Source organism: Colobus angolensis, unplaced genomic scaffold, assembly GCF_000951035.1.
Source record: "Colobus angolensis palliatus isolate OR3802 unplaced genomic scaffold, Cang.pa_1.0 Scaffold93, whole genome shotgun sequence".
NCBI lineage: Eukaryota > Metazoa > Chordata > Mammalia > Primates > Cercopithecidae > Colobus > Colobus angolensis.
The window spans coordinates 3,478,109-3,497,801 of NW_012123265.1; the positions used below are offsets into that span (position 1 = coordinate 3,478,109).

The 19,693-nt window shown below is 45.1% G+C and overlaps 3 protein-coding genes across 11 annotated transcripts in view; all 3 read right to left on the reverse strand.

Annotated features, from left to right (window-relative positions):
- The window catches only part of CMTM2 (CKLF-like MARVEL transmembrane domain containing 2), a 14,315-nt gene extending 10,446 nt beyond the window's left edge, over positions 1-3,869 (reverse strand). Inside the window, exons 1-2 of one of the 2 annotated variants that reach the window (XM_011932105.1) lie at positions 3,411-3,869; positions 3,119-3,277 (exon numbers count right to left, since the gene is read on the reverse strand). In XM_011932105.1, the coding sequence (XP_011787495.1) occupies positions 3,119-3,277; positions 3,411-3,647 (396 nt within the window). In that variant the 5' untranslated portion in view covers positions 3,648-3,869. The remainder of the gene's footprint in view (positions 1-3,118; positions 3,278-3,410) is intronic. The other variant, XM_011932106.1, reaches the window with a different exon arrangement.
- Positions 3,870-4,138: 269 nt separating this feature from the next.
- Positions 4,139-19,693, reverse strand: part of LOC105504605 (CKLF-like MARVEL transmembrane domain-containing protein 1) — a 28,050-nt gene continuing 12,495 nt past the window's right edge. Inside the window, exons 3-6 of one of the 4 annotated variants that reach the window (XM_011932117.1) lie at positions 17,207-18,070; positions 13,787-13,945; positions 6,376-6,474; positions 4,139-4,443 (exon numbers count right to left, since the gene is read on the reverse strand). In XM_011932117.1, coding sequence (XP_011787507.1) covers positions 4,273-4,443; positions 6,376-6,474; positions 13,787-13,945; positions 17,207-17,638 — 861 coding nt within the window. In that variant the 5' untranslated portion in view covers positions 17,639-18,070 and the 3' untranslated portion in view covers positions 4,139-4,272. Of the gene's footprint in view, positions 4,444-6,375; positions 6,475-13,786; positions 13,946-17,206; positions 18,071-19,693 lie in introns of those variants that run through there. The other 3 variants (XM_011932118.1, XM_011932119.1, XM_011932120.1) reach the window with 3 other exon arrangements.
- CKLF (chemokine-like factor) overlaps positions 17,866-19,693 on the reverse strand; it is a 14,983-nt gene continuing 13,155 nt past the window's right edge. For 2 of the 5 annotated variants that reach the window (XM_011932113.1, XM_011932115.1), the window contains exon 3: positions 18,083-18,267. In XM_011932113.1, coding sequence (XP_011787503.1) covers positions 18,142-18,267 — 126 coding nt within the window. In that variant the 3' untranslated portion in view covers positions 18,083-18,141. The other 3 variants (XM_011932114.1, XM_011932112.1, XM_011932116.1) reach the window with 3 other exon arrangements.

The window sequence follows — 19,693 nt, forward strand, 5'->3', positions numbered from 1 at the left end:
GATTACAGCTCACTGCAGCCTCAGCTTCCTGGGCTCAAGTGATCCTCCCAACTCTGCCTCCAGAGTAGATGGGACCTCAGGCATGTGCCACCATGCCTGGCTAATTTTTTGTGGAGACAAGCGGAAGGTCTCATGACGTTGTCCAGGCTGGTCTTGAATTCCTGGGCTCAAGCAATCCTCTCATGTTGGACTCCCAAAGTGCTGGGACTACAGGTGTAAGCCACTATTCTTGGCCTCCATTCTCTTGAATATTTCCTCTCATCTATTCCCTTAATAAGTTTTAAAATTTTTTATTGAAGTTTTTTTCTTTATCTTGAACTCCTGGCCTCAAGAAATCCTCCCACTTCGGCCTCCCAAAGTGTTGGAATTACAGGCGTGAACCACATGCCAACCCCTCCCCCTGCTTGTTTTTTTTTTAAGAGATAGGGTCTTGTTTGTTTCCCAGGCTGGAGTGCAGTGGTTATTCACAGGTGTGATCACTGCACACTACAGCCTTGAACTCTTGGACTCAAGAGATCCTCTTGCCTCAGCCTCCTGAGTAGCTGGGACTATAGGCACAACTCACTGTGCCTAGCTTCTTGACACCTCTTTTATTATTTTTTAGACAGGGTCTCGCTCTGTCACTCAGATTGGAGTGCCATGGCACCATCAGAGTTCTCTGTAGCCTTGACCTCCTGGGTTCAAGTCATCCTCCCACCTCAGTCTCCTGAGTGGCTGGAACGACAGGCATGTGCCACTATGCTTGGCTAATTTTTAATTTTTTTTTTGTAGAGACAGGGTCTCCCTATGTTGCCCAGGCTGGTCTCAAACTCCTGGACCAAAGGGACCTATTCACCTCAGCCTCCCACAGTGCTGTGATTACAGGTGTGAGCCACCACACCCAGCCCGACAACCTTGATGGATGTTCTCACTCCATGTTCTGTCTCAATCTCTTTCTTATTTTCTTTCTCTCTGTGCGCTGTGTTCTGGGTAATTTCCCCATACCTTTCGGTTAACAGTTCCCTCTTCAGCTATGTCTGATCTGTTTTTGAATTCATCTACTGACATTTTTATTTCAATAACTATACTTTCTATTCTAGACACTGTACTTTTAAAAAATCTGTCTATTCTGTCCTCATAGTGTCTTATTCTTTTCTCAGGACTCTTATGTCTATAATCACTTAAAATATATTATTATTCTCAGACAGCTCTTCTAGTATCTCATATTCTCAGGATTCTAATCCATCTGTTGTGTTTGTTGATTCTAAGTAATGGGGATTTTTTTAAATTAGGTGTTTTGTAGTTTTGAATTATTAGTTCATTTTTGACAAGGTTTTCCCCCCGCCCCTCTGTGAGAATCTCTTCATGTCCTGATTGTGATTTTGCATTTATTTCTATCAGGAGTCCAAGGATATCAGCAGAATGTCATCAGACTGGGATCAATTTTTATGGCAATTCCCAGGGATGAAGGTTTCTGGGCTACATGAAGGTTTCTAGGCTGCAGGTAACAAAAATTCAAACTCCAATCTGTACAAAGGGCAGGCTTAAGGTTTCTATTTCTCAAGGAAGACTTCCTCTCTGCCCACTCAACACTCAGGCAGAGATGAACATGTTTTCTTATTCCTCTGTGTTGGGAATAAGAAGGGTATGTGTCTTTGTCCATGTTTTCCCTAAGGGGGTAGCCTTTCCAGGGTACTGGCTTTATACAGGGTTTTCAGTTCTAAATTCCCACTTTGCTTAGGATCAAGGCCTTACTTCCTGACTTGAGAGTGCATGAAAATTCATGCTATAGGTTCCTGAGACACTACCTCGTGGACCATTCCCACTCATACTTTGCAGCTTATGTGATCACTGCCCCGTTTTCCATTTCTGGCGCCTCTGTGTTTTCATTTCTTTTGCCCACCATTCATTCAGTTAAAGCAATACTGGTTACATTTCCCCTGGTATTTTTAGATAAGCACAGCAGGAAGATTTTCAGGGTTCACTGGTTTTTCATCTTGCTGGAACTAAAAATGTCTTCTCAGGCTCCTTGTTTAGGAACTTGTCCTCTGCCTGTCCTTTTACCTTGTCCTCTGCTTGTCCCTTTTCTGAGAGTCCTTATTTGGCCCTCCTGTCCTTTCTCCCTGTATTGGAGGTCCTCATCTACCTCACCAAGACCTCTGGATCCCTGGACCTTAATAGCTTTTAATAAGAAGGCAGGATGAAATGTACTCATAAAGCTAAGTTCGAAGCTTTTTTCTGCTACTTACCAGCTAAGTGAGCTGGGGGCAAGTTGCTTGGCCATTCTAAGCCAATTTCCTCAAGTGTAAAGTGAGTGAAACAGTGAACAAGAGGGCTCAGGAGGCAGGCTGTGAATGTGCAATGAACAAAGGGACTTGGGAATTGGGGTCTTCATTGACTGGCAAGGGGTTAGGTGGGTGTGCCCTGTGATTACACAGGTGAGGGATTCAACTCCATGAGTCCTCAGGCACAGTGTCAAGCAATTAACATTTAATCCTCAGGATTGAATGTCAATTCTGCAAGGAATATGACTGTCCCCATGTTACAGATGAGGAAACAGGCTAGGAATGATTCAGTACTTTGCCCAGTTCTGTCTCATTCCACTAGATGACTGCTTTGGGTTGAACATCCTGATCCAAGTATCCTTTTTAGGGATATTCACTGGAGACCTAACACTGCTTTAGAAGTGATTTTTTTTTAAAAAAAATTCCCATTTTTGTCTTATTTTATTGACTTATGGGAGAGTAATTTTATTCTTTGAATTTTGGGAATGGGGTCCTTCTGGGGTGATTTCCTGTCAAGTGTGAGCTGGCACAGGAGTTCAGAGGAACAACTAATTGCTACACCTCCCCTTGCCCTAAAGAGAACAAAGGCTCAGGCCCTCTTTGACCACCGGGTAGGTAAGAGTTCCCCACTCTCACTCCAACACACAGACAGGCTTTTTTGGAGCATTTTCTGCCTAGCTACCCCTCTTGCACCCAGCTGCCTCTGCCTGGGCCCCACTGATGTTCTGAGCCCCTGACCCAGGCACAGATATGGGAGGTGAGGTGTGTCTCTCTGTTCTGTGACTTTCCAGGTGCCAACACACACACATAATCAGCGTTCTGGATGCAGGCACTCCCCATCGCCCCTTACTTACAGAAATGGGCCACAGGATGAAGGATATGTATCTATGAAGGGCAAAGCTGTACAGTAAGATGAAGAAACTGAAGATGGATATCTCCATGGTGATGATAAGCCTCAAGATGGGGTGCACGCTGAGTGAGGACAACAGTATCATTGCCGCTATTAGGCAGCCCTGCAGTGAGACATAGACACCTTAGCCAGCAGCAAGGGCCTCTAACCATCTCTCTGAGGACCCCTGGAGCCTCCTCCTCCTTCTCCCCACCCTCAGCCAAAGACCCCCATCCAGGGATACCAGTCTAACTCACCAAACTCAGAATCTTGATCTCAGGGTGCCCCAAGAGCCAGAACTCTTTATTGCTGTCTTTTAATTCCCACCGGTAGTGGCGACACCCCTTCCTCCTGCCCACTTCGTGCTTGGGCTGCACCAACTTTTGAGGTTTCTCCGATGGCTCCTTATCGTCCTTCTTGTCCTCCTGGGGTTTGGCCCCGGCTGGAGGTGGAGCTGGCTCTGTCTTAGCCCTCTTTGCCGCCTTAGGTGCCATGACTGACTCGGTGTCCTTGACTTCTCACAGCTGGCCTGTTTCTTCTCTCCTGCTGTTTCTGGGTAGGCCAGGCCTACTAGAGAGCCTGGTGTCAACCGAGCGGCTGAGGGCGCGCTCAGCTAACTGCCAGAACCACCGAATGTCAACTCCCGCGCCCTCTCCACACGCGCCCCTCTCCTGGCGCAGCTCCCACCCACCCCGCAGTGGCCGGATCCGCCCACCCTCCACGCACCGGCCCCCCGACGGGCCCCACCTCCGTTCCCAAACCGCTGGTCCCACCTCGGCGCGGAGCTGCTCTCGAGGTCCCATCCCGGCGTCTCCAGGCAGCCCCAGGTCTGTAAGCCGCCGCTCCACTGCCGGGTCGGGGGCTGCGAGCCCGGGTCACCGTCCTGAGCTCCGCGGGCGCAGCGCCACGCGCAGGAAAATACAACGCGACTTGCGCAGGAAAATACGACACGACTTTTACACAAGGCAAAGAGAGGAAGCAGATATTCTTAATAAAAGCAGTAGCCCTAATTTTATGGTCACATTTAGGCCGGAATGGGTGACAGCACGCGAGCTCGGGGGTGGGCTCGGAGGCAGAGATTGGACAGACACGTGCATCTGCTAGGGCGCGGGGCTGGCTTCAGGCGGGCCTCTGCGGGGCGTCGGGGCCGGTTTCGGGGTAGGCGTCCTTGGCGGGGGAAAGCTTGCTTTCAAATTCGATTCCCAGGAATCTTTTCAAGTTAGTCCTCATCATCTTGGTGACCACAAACGCATCGATGCAACACACGATTACCGCTGTGAGACACAGGGACTGTCAGATACAAGACCATATGCGAGAAGGAAAGACGGGGTTATTTTGCAGGTCGGTAGCAACCCCTTGAACCTATCCCTATCCAGGGTGGGCGCTGCGGGCGGCCTCCTGTCCTCTCTGACCCTTCACTACTTTCTTGGTGCCTGTCCAGTTGCCTGCTGCAGGCCCACTCTGCCTTTCTCAGAAAAAGGGATTTTGGAAATGGGGGATTTTGTTGTCAGTAGTAGCCTCGCTTGATGTCTGAGGCACCAGGAAAGGACTAGGGAAGGGCAGTGGCCCTAGGTGGCTGCAGGTAGGGGTAGGTCCTGAAAAGGCCTCTCCCTGGAAAGGCTTTTGGGCTATGTTTGCAAAGGGCAGGAAGGAATTCCTAAGGGGAGGAGGAGAACCCAGGCACTGGACTAGGGTCTCTAAGGAATCTGGTGTGCCCAGGACCTCTGGAGCCAGCTGAGAAGTGGGCAGAGTTGAGGTGGGCAGAGATGCAGGATCTGGGACTCTATCAAAGAGGTTAGGTGTGAGACTCAGAAAACCTACTTTCAGTGGCCATGAGGTGAACGGAAAGTGAACCAGGCTGGAGGCGGGAAGACCAGTGAAGGGTGTGGTGGGATGCTGTCCTCCAGGCAAGAAATGGAGAACTGGGGGTGGGAACTCCTGGCAGTAGAAGGAGTGATTGCAGAGTCAGGGGATGGGGACCAGGGGCCCATGGCACGGATATTCCCCTGTGCACTCCGGGACTCTCGACAGCCTTGGATGCTTCTCTTTACCGTCACTTAATTCCTGGCTGCTTAATGAGTTTTCCTAGGTGTCTTGCCCCAGCGAATCTGTGAGCTTACCCAAAGGGGAAGGGGCTCTATCCCCAGCACTGAGCTCATGTCTGGCACGATCCAATGGGATTGATAGATATTTATTGATTATGGAATGAATTCAGATAAACTCCTTTTTCTGCATTAATTTATGTTCTCATTGTTTAACTTCTTAAACCAAAGCCCTACCTCCCCTCCTGACCCCCTGAATCTTCCAAGCATTTGATCTGCCATTTCTTTTGAGTCCCAGTTTGTCCCAGTCTTGTGACCCAGAGCAAAGTATTTAACCTCAGTTCCTATATCTGTACAAATAAGAGTTGTAAAGATTAAATCAGAGTGTGCCTCGCCTGGTGCAGGGCATATACTGGGCACTTCAATGTGTGGCAGCTAGCTTCCTTCCTTCCTTCCTTCCTCTTCCTTCCTTCCTGAATAGGCTGGATTATTCACTTTAGACAGTACACTTTTTCCCCCTTACAATCTCTCTTATCTGTCTTTAAAATACAATTCTCTAGTCCAGAAAATCAAAGTCCTATTTATAGACAAAAAGATCTTGCTTAACATTTCAAAAATAGTGTCTACAATTCTCAAAAGGGGTTTGGCAGACTCTTGTTTTTGTACCTATTTGGAGAATGCATGTTAGAATTAAGATTTTCATGAGCTCAGAGTTTGTGCAACTTCATATCACCTGAAGAAGTCAGTGCAAGAAGGAGAGTGGGTGGTAGTGGGGATTTTGCTTGGTTAATGATATAATGGGGTCTGCCAATTTCCCTTTTCAAAGTCTTGGAATACTGATTTTTTTTTTTTTTTTTGAGGCAGAGTCTCGCTCTGTCGCCCGGACTGGAGTGCGGGGCACGATCTTGGCTCACTGCAAGCTCCGCCTCCCAGGTTTACGCCATTCTCCAGCCTCAGCCTCCCAAGTAGCTGGGACTACAGGTGCCCGCCACCATGCCTGGCTAATTTTTTGTATTTTTTAGTAGAGACAGGGTTTCACCATGTTAGCCAGGATGGTCTCGATCTCCTGACCTTGTGATCTGCCCGCCTCAGCCTCCCAAAGTGCTGGGATTACAGGCGTGAGCCACCGTGCCTGGCCGGAATACTGATCTTAAATGGAGTCATGAAGGCCTCTACTTACCCCTCCGACATAGAATAAATGCCTTCTTTTCTTTTCTTGCATGGCCAAGATGGCAACTACTGAAAGGAACACAGCTGTAATGATACTGTTGGTAAGATCCTGTAATAAAGAATTGAAATTTATCAAGTTTACACAAAAATATAATTTCATAAATATTAAAACTGGTCAATTACACATCTAAGAATAGATGCCTTTTAAAAACTTTCCATTTGATTAAGATGAGGAGGCACCCTCAGAGGCATAATTCTTACATCGTCCAGAGACATGAGTTTATGTGATTTTAAGATCCTAGATATGACTTTGTCTGTAGGAACAGATTTATTTTCATTAAAGAATAACCATTAGAAAAAAAGCTGACAACTTTTTCCATAAAGGGAATAGGAAAGTGAGCATGAAAAAACCTAGTGATCGGCCGGGCGCGGTGGCTCAAGCCTGTAATCCCAGCACTTTGGGAGGCCGAGACGGGTGGATCACGAGGTCAGGAGATCGAGACCATCCTGGTCTACACGGTGAGACCCCGTCTCTACTAAAAAATACAAAAAACTAGCCGGGCGAGATGGCGGGCGCTTGTAGTCCCAGCTACTCGGGAGGCTGAGGCAGGAGAATGGCGTAAACCCGGGAGGCGGAGCTTGCAGTGAGCCGAGATCGCGCCACTGCACTCCAGCCTGGGCGACAGAGCGAGACTCCATCTCAAAAAAAAAAAAAAAAGAAAAAACCTAGTGATCAAGGGGCCTAGCCCAAATTGGCCCTCCATAAATGTGAATTTTTTGGAAAGTCTTATTTTTTTAATGTAAATTCTGCATTCTATTCCATAACTCATTTGTTTTAATATAAAAATAAAATTTTAGATGAGCACTTTGTTGGTTTACTTCTCCCAAATCTGCAGGTAAAGCCAATGCTCTGGAAATTAGGCCACGTTTATTCTGTGGGTTCACGTGTCCCAAGAGCATATGAACTCATCTGAGGAGCAGGCCTGATATTCTGGAGTGAATGTTTTCTGCTCTTTCCTGAAAGATGGCCAGAATTGGGTGTGCCCCGACATCTGCAGGCTCATTGTGCTCCTTCTGCGTTTCAACTGGATTTCAGTCCTGAGTTTTTTGTTTTTTTTTGAGACGGAGTTTCGCTCTTGTTGCCCAGGCTGAAGTGCAATGGTGCGATCTTGGCTCATTACAACCTCCGCCTCCCAGGTTCAAGCAAATCTCTGCCTCGGCCTCACGAGTAGGTGGGATTACAGGTGCCTGCCACCATGCCTAGCTAATTTTTGTATTTTTTAGTAGAGATAGGGCTTCTCCATGTTGGCCAGGATGGTCATGAACTCCTGACCTCAGGTGATCCGCCTGCCTCGGCCTCCCAAAGTGCTGGAATCATAGGCGTGGGCCATGGTGCCTGGCCAGTCCTGAGTTCTTTAACTGCTAGCCCAACCTGCTTCTTTGGGTACTGAAATGAAGAGTGAGGATGAGTGGGTGGCAGTGCCCTCCTGGGTGAGCAGTGGCTGAGCTTTCTTAGCAAAACAATAATGGAAGAAAGAGAACACAGTGTGCCAGTGGCAGCAGTGTATGGCTAGAGGCAAAAGCCTGGAGAACATAACCACAATATTGGCCAGACACCTAATCTGAATAGCTTAAGTCTTTGAGTCTTGATGGTCTGCCTTGGTAATGTCATCTTTTTGGTGCACTAGTTCAAACACAGCAAGGAGCACTGCTACCCAGTGTATGTTATCATGGAATCACAGTGGCTCCAGTGGAGCTCTTTGATGTGCCAAGCATTTCCCAGTCCGTCATTTGACCTCATTTAACCCTTACAAAGCAGCCTCCAAAGTCAGAATTGTCATCATCCCGTTTACAAAGGACATGGTGGAGGCTTGGAGTTTTTCAGCTGCCTAGGATTGAATAACGGGTGGAATCAGAACTCATCTCACTATTGCCTCCCATCAGTGACACCCAAATAAGGAGGAAATGAGCTATTCTCCTAGTCTGGAAGTGCAGCGTCCAATCCCTCTTTGGCATTTTCTGTGGAATGGGTCTGGAGGGTCAAAATGATACAGCACCAATCAGTTGAGTATTTTTGTTGATGAACTCTTTTGGCCTGCCAGTTCCTAGATGGGGCACATTTTATCACCAGTCTGCCAACTTGCTAATTTGTAATATGGGGATAATGACTGCGGTTCATTGGGTCTGAGGATTAAATGGCATAATGAATCTGAAAGCATCTGATAACACGCCTGGCATCTAGTAGCTTGTGGGAGTGCATCAAAATGTAAGTTCATATCTGCCCTCAAAATGTAAACAGATAGTAAACTCTCTGCAAACTCTAGGTGTTCTTCCTGTTGGGGTTGGCGACCGAGGAGCCCTATTGTGGAATGCGACTTGCCTCTTGGAAAGGCACTAATGCCTACTGTTTTGGTGCCTGGTAGTTAACACTGGAACAGGGGTATGTAGCAGGGCTGGTGGAGGTTGGAAGTAAGTCCCGTGGGGTTCTGCAGGCTAAGCGAGAGGTCTGCCCATAGTGGGCAGGCCTGACTGAGGCAGGAACAGTGGTTTGCAGCTTTGCAGGAAGCTTACACCTGAGGATTGTATAAACCAAGGTAATCAAAGATGTGAACAAGGACTCTCACAACTGAGAAACAGAGTGTAAACTTCAAAAGTCAAATATTCTTTTTTTAAAAATTGCTCTGTTGGCCAAAACATCTATATAACCAGAGCTCAGTTTCTCTGACCACTAACCAGCTGTGGTCTTAGATTACAACAATTTGAACAAAAGCACATCAATAATGATAATAATAAACCAACCACAGACCAGGCCCAGCCAGTCTTTAACTTCCTGTCATAATTTTATCTCCTTGTGGGACTATGGACATTATAGTTTACTGTGGTCCTTACTTACAAAGAAGTGCTCTCCTGAACTGTCCACTGGAGCTAAGGTTCGCCTTACATCTAACATTTGTATTATAGCTAGCTCACATTTATTGAGCACTTACTGTGCCAATGTGTTAATATGTGATCTCATTTGATTCTCACAACAAACTCTCATTATCCCCAGTTTACAGATGGGTAAGCAACCTGCCCAGGGTTGTTCAGCCAGTAAGTGGCTATGACCTTGGGCAGTCTGATTTGAGTGCCCATGGGCCTTCTTCTGCTAACCTCCTCCCTTTTGCCTCAGACACAGACCCTCTTATTTGCCTCATCTGGGCGGAGACAGATATCCCTGATGGCTGTGTTAAAATTGCAGCTGAGCTTGGCCGTGTGCGGGAGGACTTCCACTTCCCTCATAAATATCATCCTTACTTGTTATATTTTTCTTTCCCCTTTAAATACCTTATTGGGTCAGGTAGCCTTCTCTGACTAAAATGAGAAATGTGTTTTTTCTTGACAATTATTCCATAAAGCTTCCAAACTATTCTCTGAGATATTAAAATCATGTAGAATTATAAGTGGGAAAGAGAAAGATGCCTTAATGATGAGTGCTTATTAAAAAACAAAACAAAACACTGAATATTAGGAAAAAAGTTAAACAGGCCAGGCATGGTGGCTCAAGCTTGTAATCCCAGCACTTTGGGAGGCTGAGGTGGGTGAATCACCTGAGGTCAGGAGTTTGAGACCAGCCTGGCCAACATGGTGAAATCCTGTCTCTACCAAAAATACAAAAATTAGCCAGGCACAGTGGCACGTGCCTATAATCCCAGCTACTCAGGAGGCTGAGGCAGGAGAATTGCTTGAACCTGGGAGGTGGAGCTTGCAGTGAGCCAAGATCGTGCCATCGCATTCCAGTCTGGGCAACACAGTAAGACTCCATCTCAAAAAAAAAAAAAAAGAAAAAGAAAAAAAAGAAAAACATTAAACATGAATTGTTTCACAAAATGTAGTATTTGTAATAGGAATTTACAAACAATGAATATTATCTGGTATTCAACTAATTGCAACTTTCATTGGTTTCATTTTTTGTTTTAGTTTAAAATGTTTATTATATTCTTTTTAAAAAATTGCTTTCTGTTGGCAAAAACATCTGCTTCACCAGAACTCAGTTTCTCTGACCATGCCGGATTATATTTTTTATGATGTAGAAGTGTTTAAAATATGAGCTATTTAGAAGACAATAATTTGAATTCATAATTTCTTAGGTATCTTGGTACCTGATACTAGGCTAGAGTGGGTAGAGTTGGTAAACCTAAAAATGAAGAGTATGTGTGGGGTGAGGAAAATTGCACTTTTCCTAGCTTTGATGCAGACTCATGCTGGTAAAAATGGGTTTAAATTATTTACTGATTTAATTCCACTCTCAAGTCTGCAGGTAAAACCAGTGCTGTGGAAGCTGACATGTTTATTCTGTGAGTTCACATGAATCAAGAACACCAAGAGCCCATCTGAGGAGACCTCATAGGCCCTAACATAGGTTAGGGGTTGAGAGCGGGACCTGTGCCTTTCCCATGGCGTCAGGGTCCCTGGCACACCCTTCACAGCTGCAACTCAGAGACTGAGTATGGGTCCATCCTCTGTCTAGAGGAGGGGGCCTTGACAAAATATGGTCCCAGAGCCCACAGATCTCAGCAGGTCACCTTTATCTGCAGTCAGTTCTCTTTGGGGCTTCCCTGCTGAGTCCAAGCCCTGATGTATCACACTCTTGTCTCCCTGGTGGAGACTTTTACCCTCACCCCTTTGTCAAACAATAATTGGAATAGGGAAATAAGGAACTCTATCCTTTTATGAGCCTTTAAGTTAGAAATCACCACTTAAAGTCAGTACTCCTTACCCTAATGCCACACCTCCTGGGAGCCAAGCCTTCTCGCCTGGAGGGAAGGGCTGAAAGAAGTGGTAGCTGCATGCTGGGCACTCTCAGCTGTGGGCAAGTCTCTGAAGCTGTGCAGAGCTCGACTCAAAACAGTTCTAGTATGAAATTGACTGTGTGTTCTATGGCTTCCCGCACTGACCTTATCATAAGGTCCCAAGTGACTCCTGAAGCTTGATTCTAAGCCTGCCTACCTTCTGAAGTGCCAAGTCATCACCTCCTAGCACCAATAGCCTTATGAAACTAGCACATTTCCTGCTGTGCCAAGGCCTCACAGTGTAGCTACTTGCCCCTCTGAAAAATTGTGTAGGTACACATCCTTCATCTCACAGAATCAGAAAGAGCGGATTTGAAAGGAAAGGACTGGATAGGAGAAGAGAACGCAATTTGGGTCCTGTTTTGATGAGTCTTTTTCAAAAACTCCCAAGTTAATTAGATCACTTACCATCTGACCAACTGTGTGGTTGCTCACTGTGTGTCCTATGTATCCTGATAGTGTGGGCTGAACATCAGAATAACTGGGCAACCGTCTTGGTAACACAGAGTTTCCCCACCATGAAGCTCCTGGGAGCTCACAAGGCATATCCTGTGCTGTGCCAGGTCTGGCCTGTGGTCTCGAGGGCAGTAGCAGGAAAAGACAGGGGCTCCGAATCACCTCTGGGCTCTCATAGTCATCCCGCAAAAAGAGGATACTGTCACTTAAGACAGACACAGCAAGGGGGGCTGGCTTTACTGGAGTTGACCAAAGGCCTGTAACCCTACAAGAGCTGGGATGAACTTTCTGTGACCACTGTGAGAACAGATTCTCTCATAGGACACTCACGGTTCATGCTCAGGCGATCCTAGTTCTTACCTCTGTCTGGGATACTTCTTGGGCATTTCTGCTGGACCCTACAGCAAAATATGACATCTCCTGGCCCTCTCCAGCTTTATGTGTGGACCCAGCCTGCGTGAGTCCCTTTCTCAGAGGGCTCTGGTCCTCCTGACCATAGCTGATGGTGCTGTGGAGCTATCAGTCACCCACCCCCAAGGGCCTGTGTACACCCACCAGGATAACCAATTCACCTTTGGTGCTGTATTTTAAGAAAATCATGAGGAAACAAGATACAGAGAAAAAATGTAGAGAATCTGAGGATGACATAGACTCGTAGTTTCACTGAGTTTCTTACCTTAATGGAGAATGGAGATAGAAAACCATCACAAGATAATAGTTTGTAAAGTCTGGAGAGAGTCTGGGCTTTAGAGTCAGATAGACCTGGGTGCATATCTGAGTTTCTGGCACCTAAATATGGCCAGGACAATTGAATGTCTTTAATCCAATTTTCTCATCTGTTAAATCGGGGGTGAGGGATGACCATAACCTCACTGGGTTGTTGTGAGGATTAAATAAGGTAACATGAAAAAGTGTCTGGCACATAGTATATGCTCAAAAATGGTTACTTTACCTTCCCTTCTTGAAAATTTCCATGGACAGAGATTTGAGTTTCCCCTGAGAAACCTCTCCATAACTAAAAGAGTCTTCCACATGTTCAATCAAAGTTGCTCATATTTGCTTTGTCTGCTTCCTGTACTCGGCATTCTGTGGGACAGAGAGAGCTCAGCAGCCTTTGCAGAAAATCTCTCAGAGATTTGAAGACAATATTTGAGTTTTAGCTCAAAAGGAACATTCTGACTTTAAGGTTAGAAAAATGTTCTATAAGGAAGTGGGATGTGGAAGAGGCCTAAGCTCTGAATTAGGATTGTTCACAGCGCAAGATAGAATGGCAAACGCTACCCAGCTATCTGATGGGTCTGATGGGTGGCTGTTCTTTTTGGACATTAGAATGTTTACTTTGTGTCACATACTATGTTATTGGCTTTGCACACATTTAAATATTTCAGGAACCCTATGAGGTAGTTATTATCACACTTTTCCTTCTCTGTATTTCTTAAATGGGGAAACTGAGGCTAAGGGTTACATGGCTAGTAGGGTGGCAGGGCCAGAATCCGGGCCCATGGCTGTCTCTGGACAAAACCATCCTGCCTCTCTAGTCTGAGACCTGAGGGATTAGCTTTAGCAGTTGTTTAAAAGAATGTGGAAGTCTGGGAAAAGCTATTAAAGAAGGCTCTGTAATGTCTTTTTCTGGATAGTCCGGCACCTCTTTGTGATAGGAACCCTAACACACACACACACACACACACAGGTTGACTGTACAATCTTTAAGGGTATGCATAGCAATTTTCTACAATGCCATCATATCAACTTTTGCTTTTGGGGAGAATGTTTATAATCAGAGTGCTCCCTGCAAAGTAGAAGCATGCACTGTTTCACAAGCAATGGGTGAGAAATGTGCTTACCTACTTTATGTACTAAGTAAATTTTTTTTTTTTAGGACAAGCTGAAAAGTACCACGTGTCTAGTGCCATAATGAGGGGTTTTACACTCAGGGCTGGAGCAGGGGTGTGTTGGCTGTCCTGCAGGCACAAGGGTCCAAGGAATCTTTCTGGACCAGGGCAACACCCTAACTGTCACAGCTCAGCTATGTCCTTGTCTAGAGAGAGAGCTCTGTTGTTTTCACTTAAGGAGAGCCCTTACTCTGGGGCTGAGGGCAAAACTTGGATTTGAAGAATTGTAAAAATGAACACTTACAAGTAAGGGCCAATGTAAATAGGTCAGCAAGTGGTGAAGGGTTAGCATATATATTAGAATAAAAAAAAGGACGATGAAGATTTCCAGAATTGTGATTGTTATAAATGACTCATTGGCTTGGGCGATGATGAAACAAGCTAATGCTCCTATGATAAGACTCTGCAAGAAAAGAAACAGGATTTGTTTTAATGCATGATTTAAAAAAATCTACATTGTCAGAATATAAATATGATTATATTGCAGTACAGTGGCCTATACTGCTTTGCACATACATTTTTAACATTTATTTTGAAGAAATGAAATACATAAAAATAATAAAAGCACATAGTATAGAGGGATAAAAAAAATCAATTTATTTCTCTTCCCCCAACCCAAACTTAATCTCTCTCCTTAAAAGTAACCACTATTAGCAGTTTATATTTCATACTAGAAAGAAGTCTGTATATATACTGGTAAAGTACATATACATTGATTTTGGTAGAAACCGTGAGGAAGAGCCTCCGTTTTCTTTCTTTCCAAACAGCTGCTGATTATCTCAACATCATTTATTGGCAAATGCCAGTATTATCCCCACTGATCTGATTTCAGATCAATCCAACCTTTATCGTATACTAAATTCTCAGATGTAGTTTGGTCTCTTGAGACTGTTCTCTTCCATTGAATTGCTGCTTCCTTCTCTGGTACTCTAAGTTATAGACAATTCACTCTATACAGAGTTATTGTTTGGCCTAGTCTTCCTCTTATTACTAATTCTCAGACTGTTTATGTCTGCCATGTTTGTGTTGGTCAAGTTCCCCAGACTAAGCCTGTTGGCATTTGAGTTGGGATTTCTAAATGAAATACTCACTTATAATTTGGAAAAATTACAGAATTTAGTTTTTCTCAAGAACAAAGTATGTCTTTCCAGTTATTTTAGTGGTTTTCAAAAAATATCTCTCAGGAGAGTTTTAAAGTTTTCTTCCTGTATGTATATCACATTTCACTTATTTTTAGATATTTGATCATTTTGATTACTGTTGTAAAGAGAAATATTTTCCTTTTTTCTTTTTTTTTTTGAGATGGAGTCCTGCTCTGTCGCCAGGCTAGAGTGCAGTGGCGCAATCTCAGCTCACTGCAGCCTCCGCCTCACAGGTTCAAGCGATTCTCCTGCCTCAGCCTCCCGAGTAGCTGGGATTACAGGCACGTGCCACCACACCCGGCTAATTTTTGTATTTTTAGTAGAGGCAGGGTTTCGCCATGTTAGCCAGGATGGTCTCAATCTCCTGACCTCATGATCTGCCTGCCTCGGCCTCCCAAAGTGCTGGGATTACAGGCGTGAGCCACCGCGCCCAGCCAAAATATTTTCTTATATTTTAAGTGGTTATTTGTCTAGGAAAGCTTTTATTTATTAACACAATAATGACTCACCTAACTAAATTATCTGGCCTAAATTGTTTCCAGTTGATTTGGGTTTTTCTAGATATACAATCATATTAGCTGAAAGAAAGGATTTATTTACCTCTTTTTGTTTTTTTTGAGACAGTCAGGCTCTGTCGCCCAGGCTGGAGTGCAGTGGTGTGATCTCAGCTCACTGCAACCTCTGCCTCCTGGGTTCGAACCACTCTCCTGCCGCAGCCTCCTGAGTAGCTGGGACTACAGGTGCGCTCCACCAAGCCTGGCTAATTTTTGTATTTTTAGTAGAGACGAGGTTTTACCATATTGGCCAGGCTGGTCTTGAATTCCTGACTGAGGTGATCTGCCCATCTTGGCCTCCCAAAGTGCTGGGATTACAGATATGAGCCACTGTGCCTGGCCACCTCTTTTCAAATATTATTTCCCCTTCCTAATTATGACTAGTGGTTTCAGAAAAAATTGACTCATGGTGTAGTAGGCATCATTTTTTCCCTCATTTAATAAATAATACTTCTGATGTTTAAATATGATCTTAGTTTGAAATGTTTATTTTTACAATGTCAATGGAATATTTATATAATCCTGTCTTACTGGTCTCCCTTCTTGGCAATCAGGGACAAATGTTGAATTTTGTCACATGTTCTGTGACATAATCTTCTAATTTTTTATAATGTGATAGATATAATCTCATTTTCCCTTTTACTTATAATACAGTTAATTATTTTAATAGAGTCTTAATGTTGAATCATCCTGTTTCTTTCTTGTGGTATTATATTTTCAAAAAGTACTGATGAATATTATCTGCTAATACATTGATATTTTGTTCTGATGCAAGTGAGATCTCTACTTTGTTTTCTTTTTCTGAACTCTGTCAAGTTTTCCAATCAGTATTATACTGAATGTGTAAAGATAGTTCAGAAGTATTTCTTCTTTCTCTATTCTTTGACAAAGTTATAGTAGTGTCAGAATTATATCCCATGAAGGCTTGAAAGAGTTAACTTGTAAAAGGGTCTGGGCCTGATACATTTTTGAAAGATACTCGTTTGGTAAAATTCTCTATGTTTATACTGCCCTGTTTAGATTTTTCCTTATTCTGGGATCAGTTTTGGTAATTTACATTCTTCTAGAAAATCAACCATTTCATCCAATTATTCACATCTGTTTTGCAAGGTACTCCTGTAGATCCTTTCAGTTTCACTGATGTTTGTGATTTTTTCCCCTTCTTGTTTCTAATTTTAAATATATGTCCTTTCTTCCCCCTTTTTTTCTTGGTTGGCCAATGGTTTATCAATTTAATAGGACTTTCAAATGACAGCTCTTGTATTGATTGATTCTATTATTTTTGTTTCCTAACTTATAAATTCCTATTATCTTCATTGCTTCCCTAATTTCCTTTGTGAGAGGAAACCGAACCAACCCAAATGTCCATCAATGATAGACTGGATAAAGAAAATGTGGCGCATATACACCACGGAATACTATGCAGCCATGAAAAAGGATGAGTTCATGTCCTTTGCAGGGACATGGATGAAGCTGGAAACCATCATTCTCAGCAAACTAACGCAAGAACAGAAAACAAAACACTGCATGTTCTCACTCATAGGCGGGAGTTGAACACATGGACACTGGGAGGGAAACATCACACACCAGGGCCTGCAGGGAGTGGGGGACTAGGGGAGGGATAGCATTAGGAGAAATACCTCATGTAGGTGATGGGTTGATGGGTGCAGCAAACCACCATGGCATGTGTATACCTATGTAACAAAACTGCACATTCTGCACGTGTACCCCAGAACTTAAAGTATAATAAAGAAGAGAAAAAAAAAATAGGGGGAAAAAAGAGGCAAGTTTAGTAGGAAAGGTTTAGTGTGTGGGGAGCAAGCGGCGGTGAGGAGGAAAGGTGAAGCAAAACAAAGGTGAGTGGCAAAGTAAATTATGGAAGCTTTCTGGAGCTGGCACCCCCTGGGCATTTCCCGAGGCCACTGCCGGCCACATCCCCCAGCTAGATCTCACCAGCTCTCTGCTCACCATTCTCAGGATCTTCAATATTCCAGTGGGCGAGAAGGAAAAACGCTTGAGGCTGTCCCTGAATTTGTACGGGACTTTGGCTCGGCCCTCCGCACGCTCTTTGATCGCCGTCTCATTTAAGAGTTTGGATTCAGTGTGTGCAGAGGGCGTTGGGGGTGGGAGTGTGGGCGTTGGGGGTGGGCGTGTGGTGGCTTTCTTTGAGGGTGCGGTGCCCTCACTGCCTTGGGGACGTGCGGTGGCTGCGGACTTCGCAGTGCTAATTGAGACTGCAGGGTGCTTCCGGGATGCGGTCTTCGCTGAGACGTTGCGCTGTGCCTTGGGTACAGAACTCACTACGCTGCCGCTACTTGGCAGGGCTGTGGCAGTCTCTGGTTGTTTCAGGTTCCCTGAAGGTGCCTCGGGCGACTCAGGTTTGGCGTCTCCAGGATCCATGGTGGGTCCCTAGGGCCTGGCTGTCCGAACCAGGGCCGCAGCAGCGGCTGGCTCTCCCCTGGGAACCAGTGTCGCGTCCCAACGGCTGTTGGCAACCCCTCTGGCGCGAGCACCCGGCTCTCTCGCTGCCCCACCGATAAGCCCAGCCTTTCAGCCACCTCATTGCCACAGGGGGTACAATGCCACCGTCTAGCCTGAGAACTCAAAATCTCTGTAACCCCACCCCTCGGAGCTGCTGGCCAGCCAGACAGTAAAGAGAGTCAAAGATCCCTGAGGTGGATCCCGGCACATTCTTCCCTGCCACCCAGGCCGGGGAGCCGGAAAACCTGGTCCCGCTGCTCCCAGCGCTCCCTTGGAAGTTACAGTAGTGCTCTGAGCCCGGCGCAGAGTTCGGAAATCTCTTCCTCCAGCTTCTATACTGAGTTAAAATAACTGCAGAAAATATGTGGAAGAATACAGAAATATGTTTAATACTTAGTATCAAACTAAAAAGTAATATAAAATTACAAAACTTCTTTTTTTTCATGCACAGGCTTTTTCTGGTAAGGACCGCTGGGATTGAACAGAAGCTTCCGGTAAATAAGGGCCCCGTCGGCAAGACAGCACACTGCTGTCACAAGTGCAAACACCTGCAAAGAAAGACATGCGTCACTGCCGTAACCATGGTCCCCACTCCTGTCATTCACACAAGTTTTAAGTGGTCTGCCCACCAGATTCCTCTCTTGCTAGGGTACTCAGATTGCTCCTTGTGCTTCACCTAATACTAACATGGAGAGACTTCAGAGATCATCTTATTCTCTTCATTGCTAAGTTTTCTAAATACTTGCCTATAGAAAGAGAAAAGATAATGTAAGGGAGCAGAAAAATAATGAAGCAGTGTGGGCTCTGAAATTCATACTTGTTTGCTTTTATCTCTTGACCTGCTCTTGCATGTCTTCTTTTCAGCCCTACTGAGGATATTTAGTTATCAATATTTCTAACCTCAGTGTTCAACTCTTTGACTTCTCTACTGACAAACTCTATAGAAGAAAAGGTCAAAGTTAACACCAGCTCAATATTAAATCATGGGGACTGCAGCTCCAGAAAACTGAATGATGTTTTAATCACTTTAATAAGATGATCCAAAGTGAACTCTCAAAGGCTAGGTTACATCTGCTTAAGGGGTGAGATTCTAAATGGGCCTTAAGAAAGTAAAATTGAGATAAAAGCAATAAACAAGAACACGTGGGGACCTTCAGACTCTCTGATGGCTATCTGAGAGCTGGTGCCTGGTGGGGGAGGGGATGCCATTCCTTGCATGCTGTTTGGTCAGCTTCATCCAGTGGTCAGGCAGTTTGGTTTCCTGGCTCCAGACATGGCTCTCACAGTCTCCTTTTCCACCCAGAGTCTGAAGCCACTGCCTCCTAGGTTCTGACCACACTGAATACCTCCTACCAATCTTTTCATGACTAGCACTCTGTACACTATTGGCTCCTCTACCTGGAAACTCTTCCCTTTTTTTCTCCTTTATTCTCAGCAAACAGCAATTCCACTGCCAGAGAGGTAGTTTCCTCTTTTCTGCACTCTGCAGCTCCCTGTCAACAACTTATATACAGCGGTTTCCACTTGTGTCTCCTGTGTTAGGTTCTAAGCAACTTGAGGACAGGGCTCACACTCTAGTCAGTGCGATATATCTGAAAGCAGCATAATGTGAGTCACCAATGTAACACAGCCACATAATTAAAGATTTTTTAACAGCCACATTATCAATGTAAAGAAAAAAATAAGTCAGCCAGGCGTGGTGGCTCCCACCTGTAATCCCAGCACTTTGGGAGGCTGAGGTGGGCAGATCACGAGGTCAGAAGATTTAGACCATCCTGGTTAACACAGTGAAACTCCACATCTACTAAAAATACAAAAAATTAGCCGGGCGTGGTGGCAGGCACCTGTAGTCCCCGCTAGTTGGGAGGCTGAGGTAGAATGGTGTGAATCCGGGAGGCGGAGCTTGCAGTGAGCCGAGATGGCGCCACTGCACTCCATCCAGCCTGGGTGACAGAGCGAGACTCCGTCTCAAAA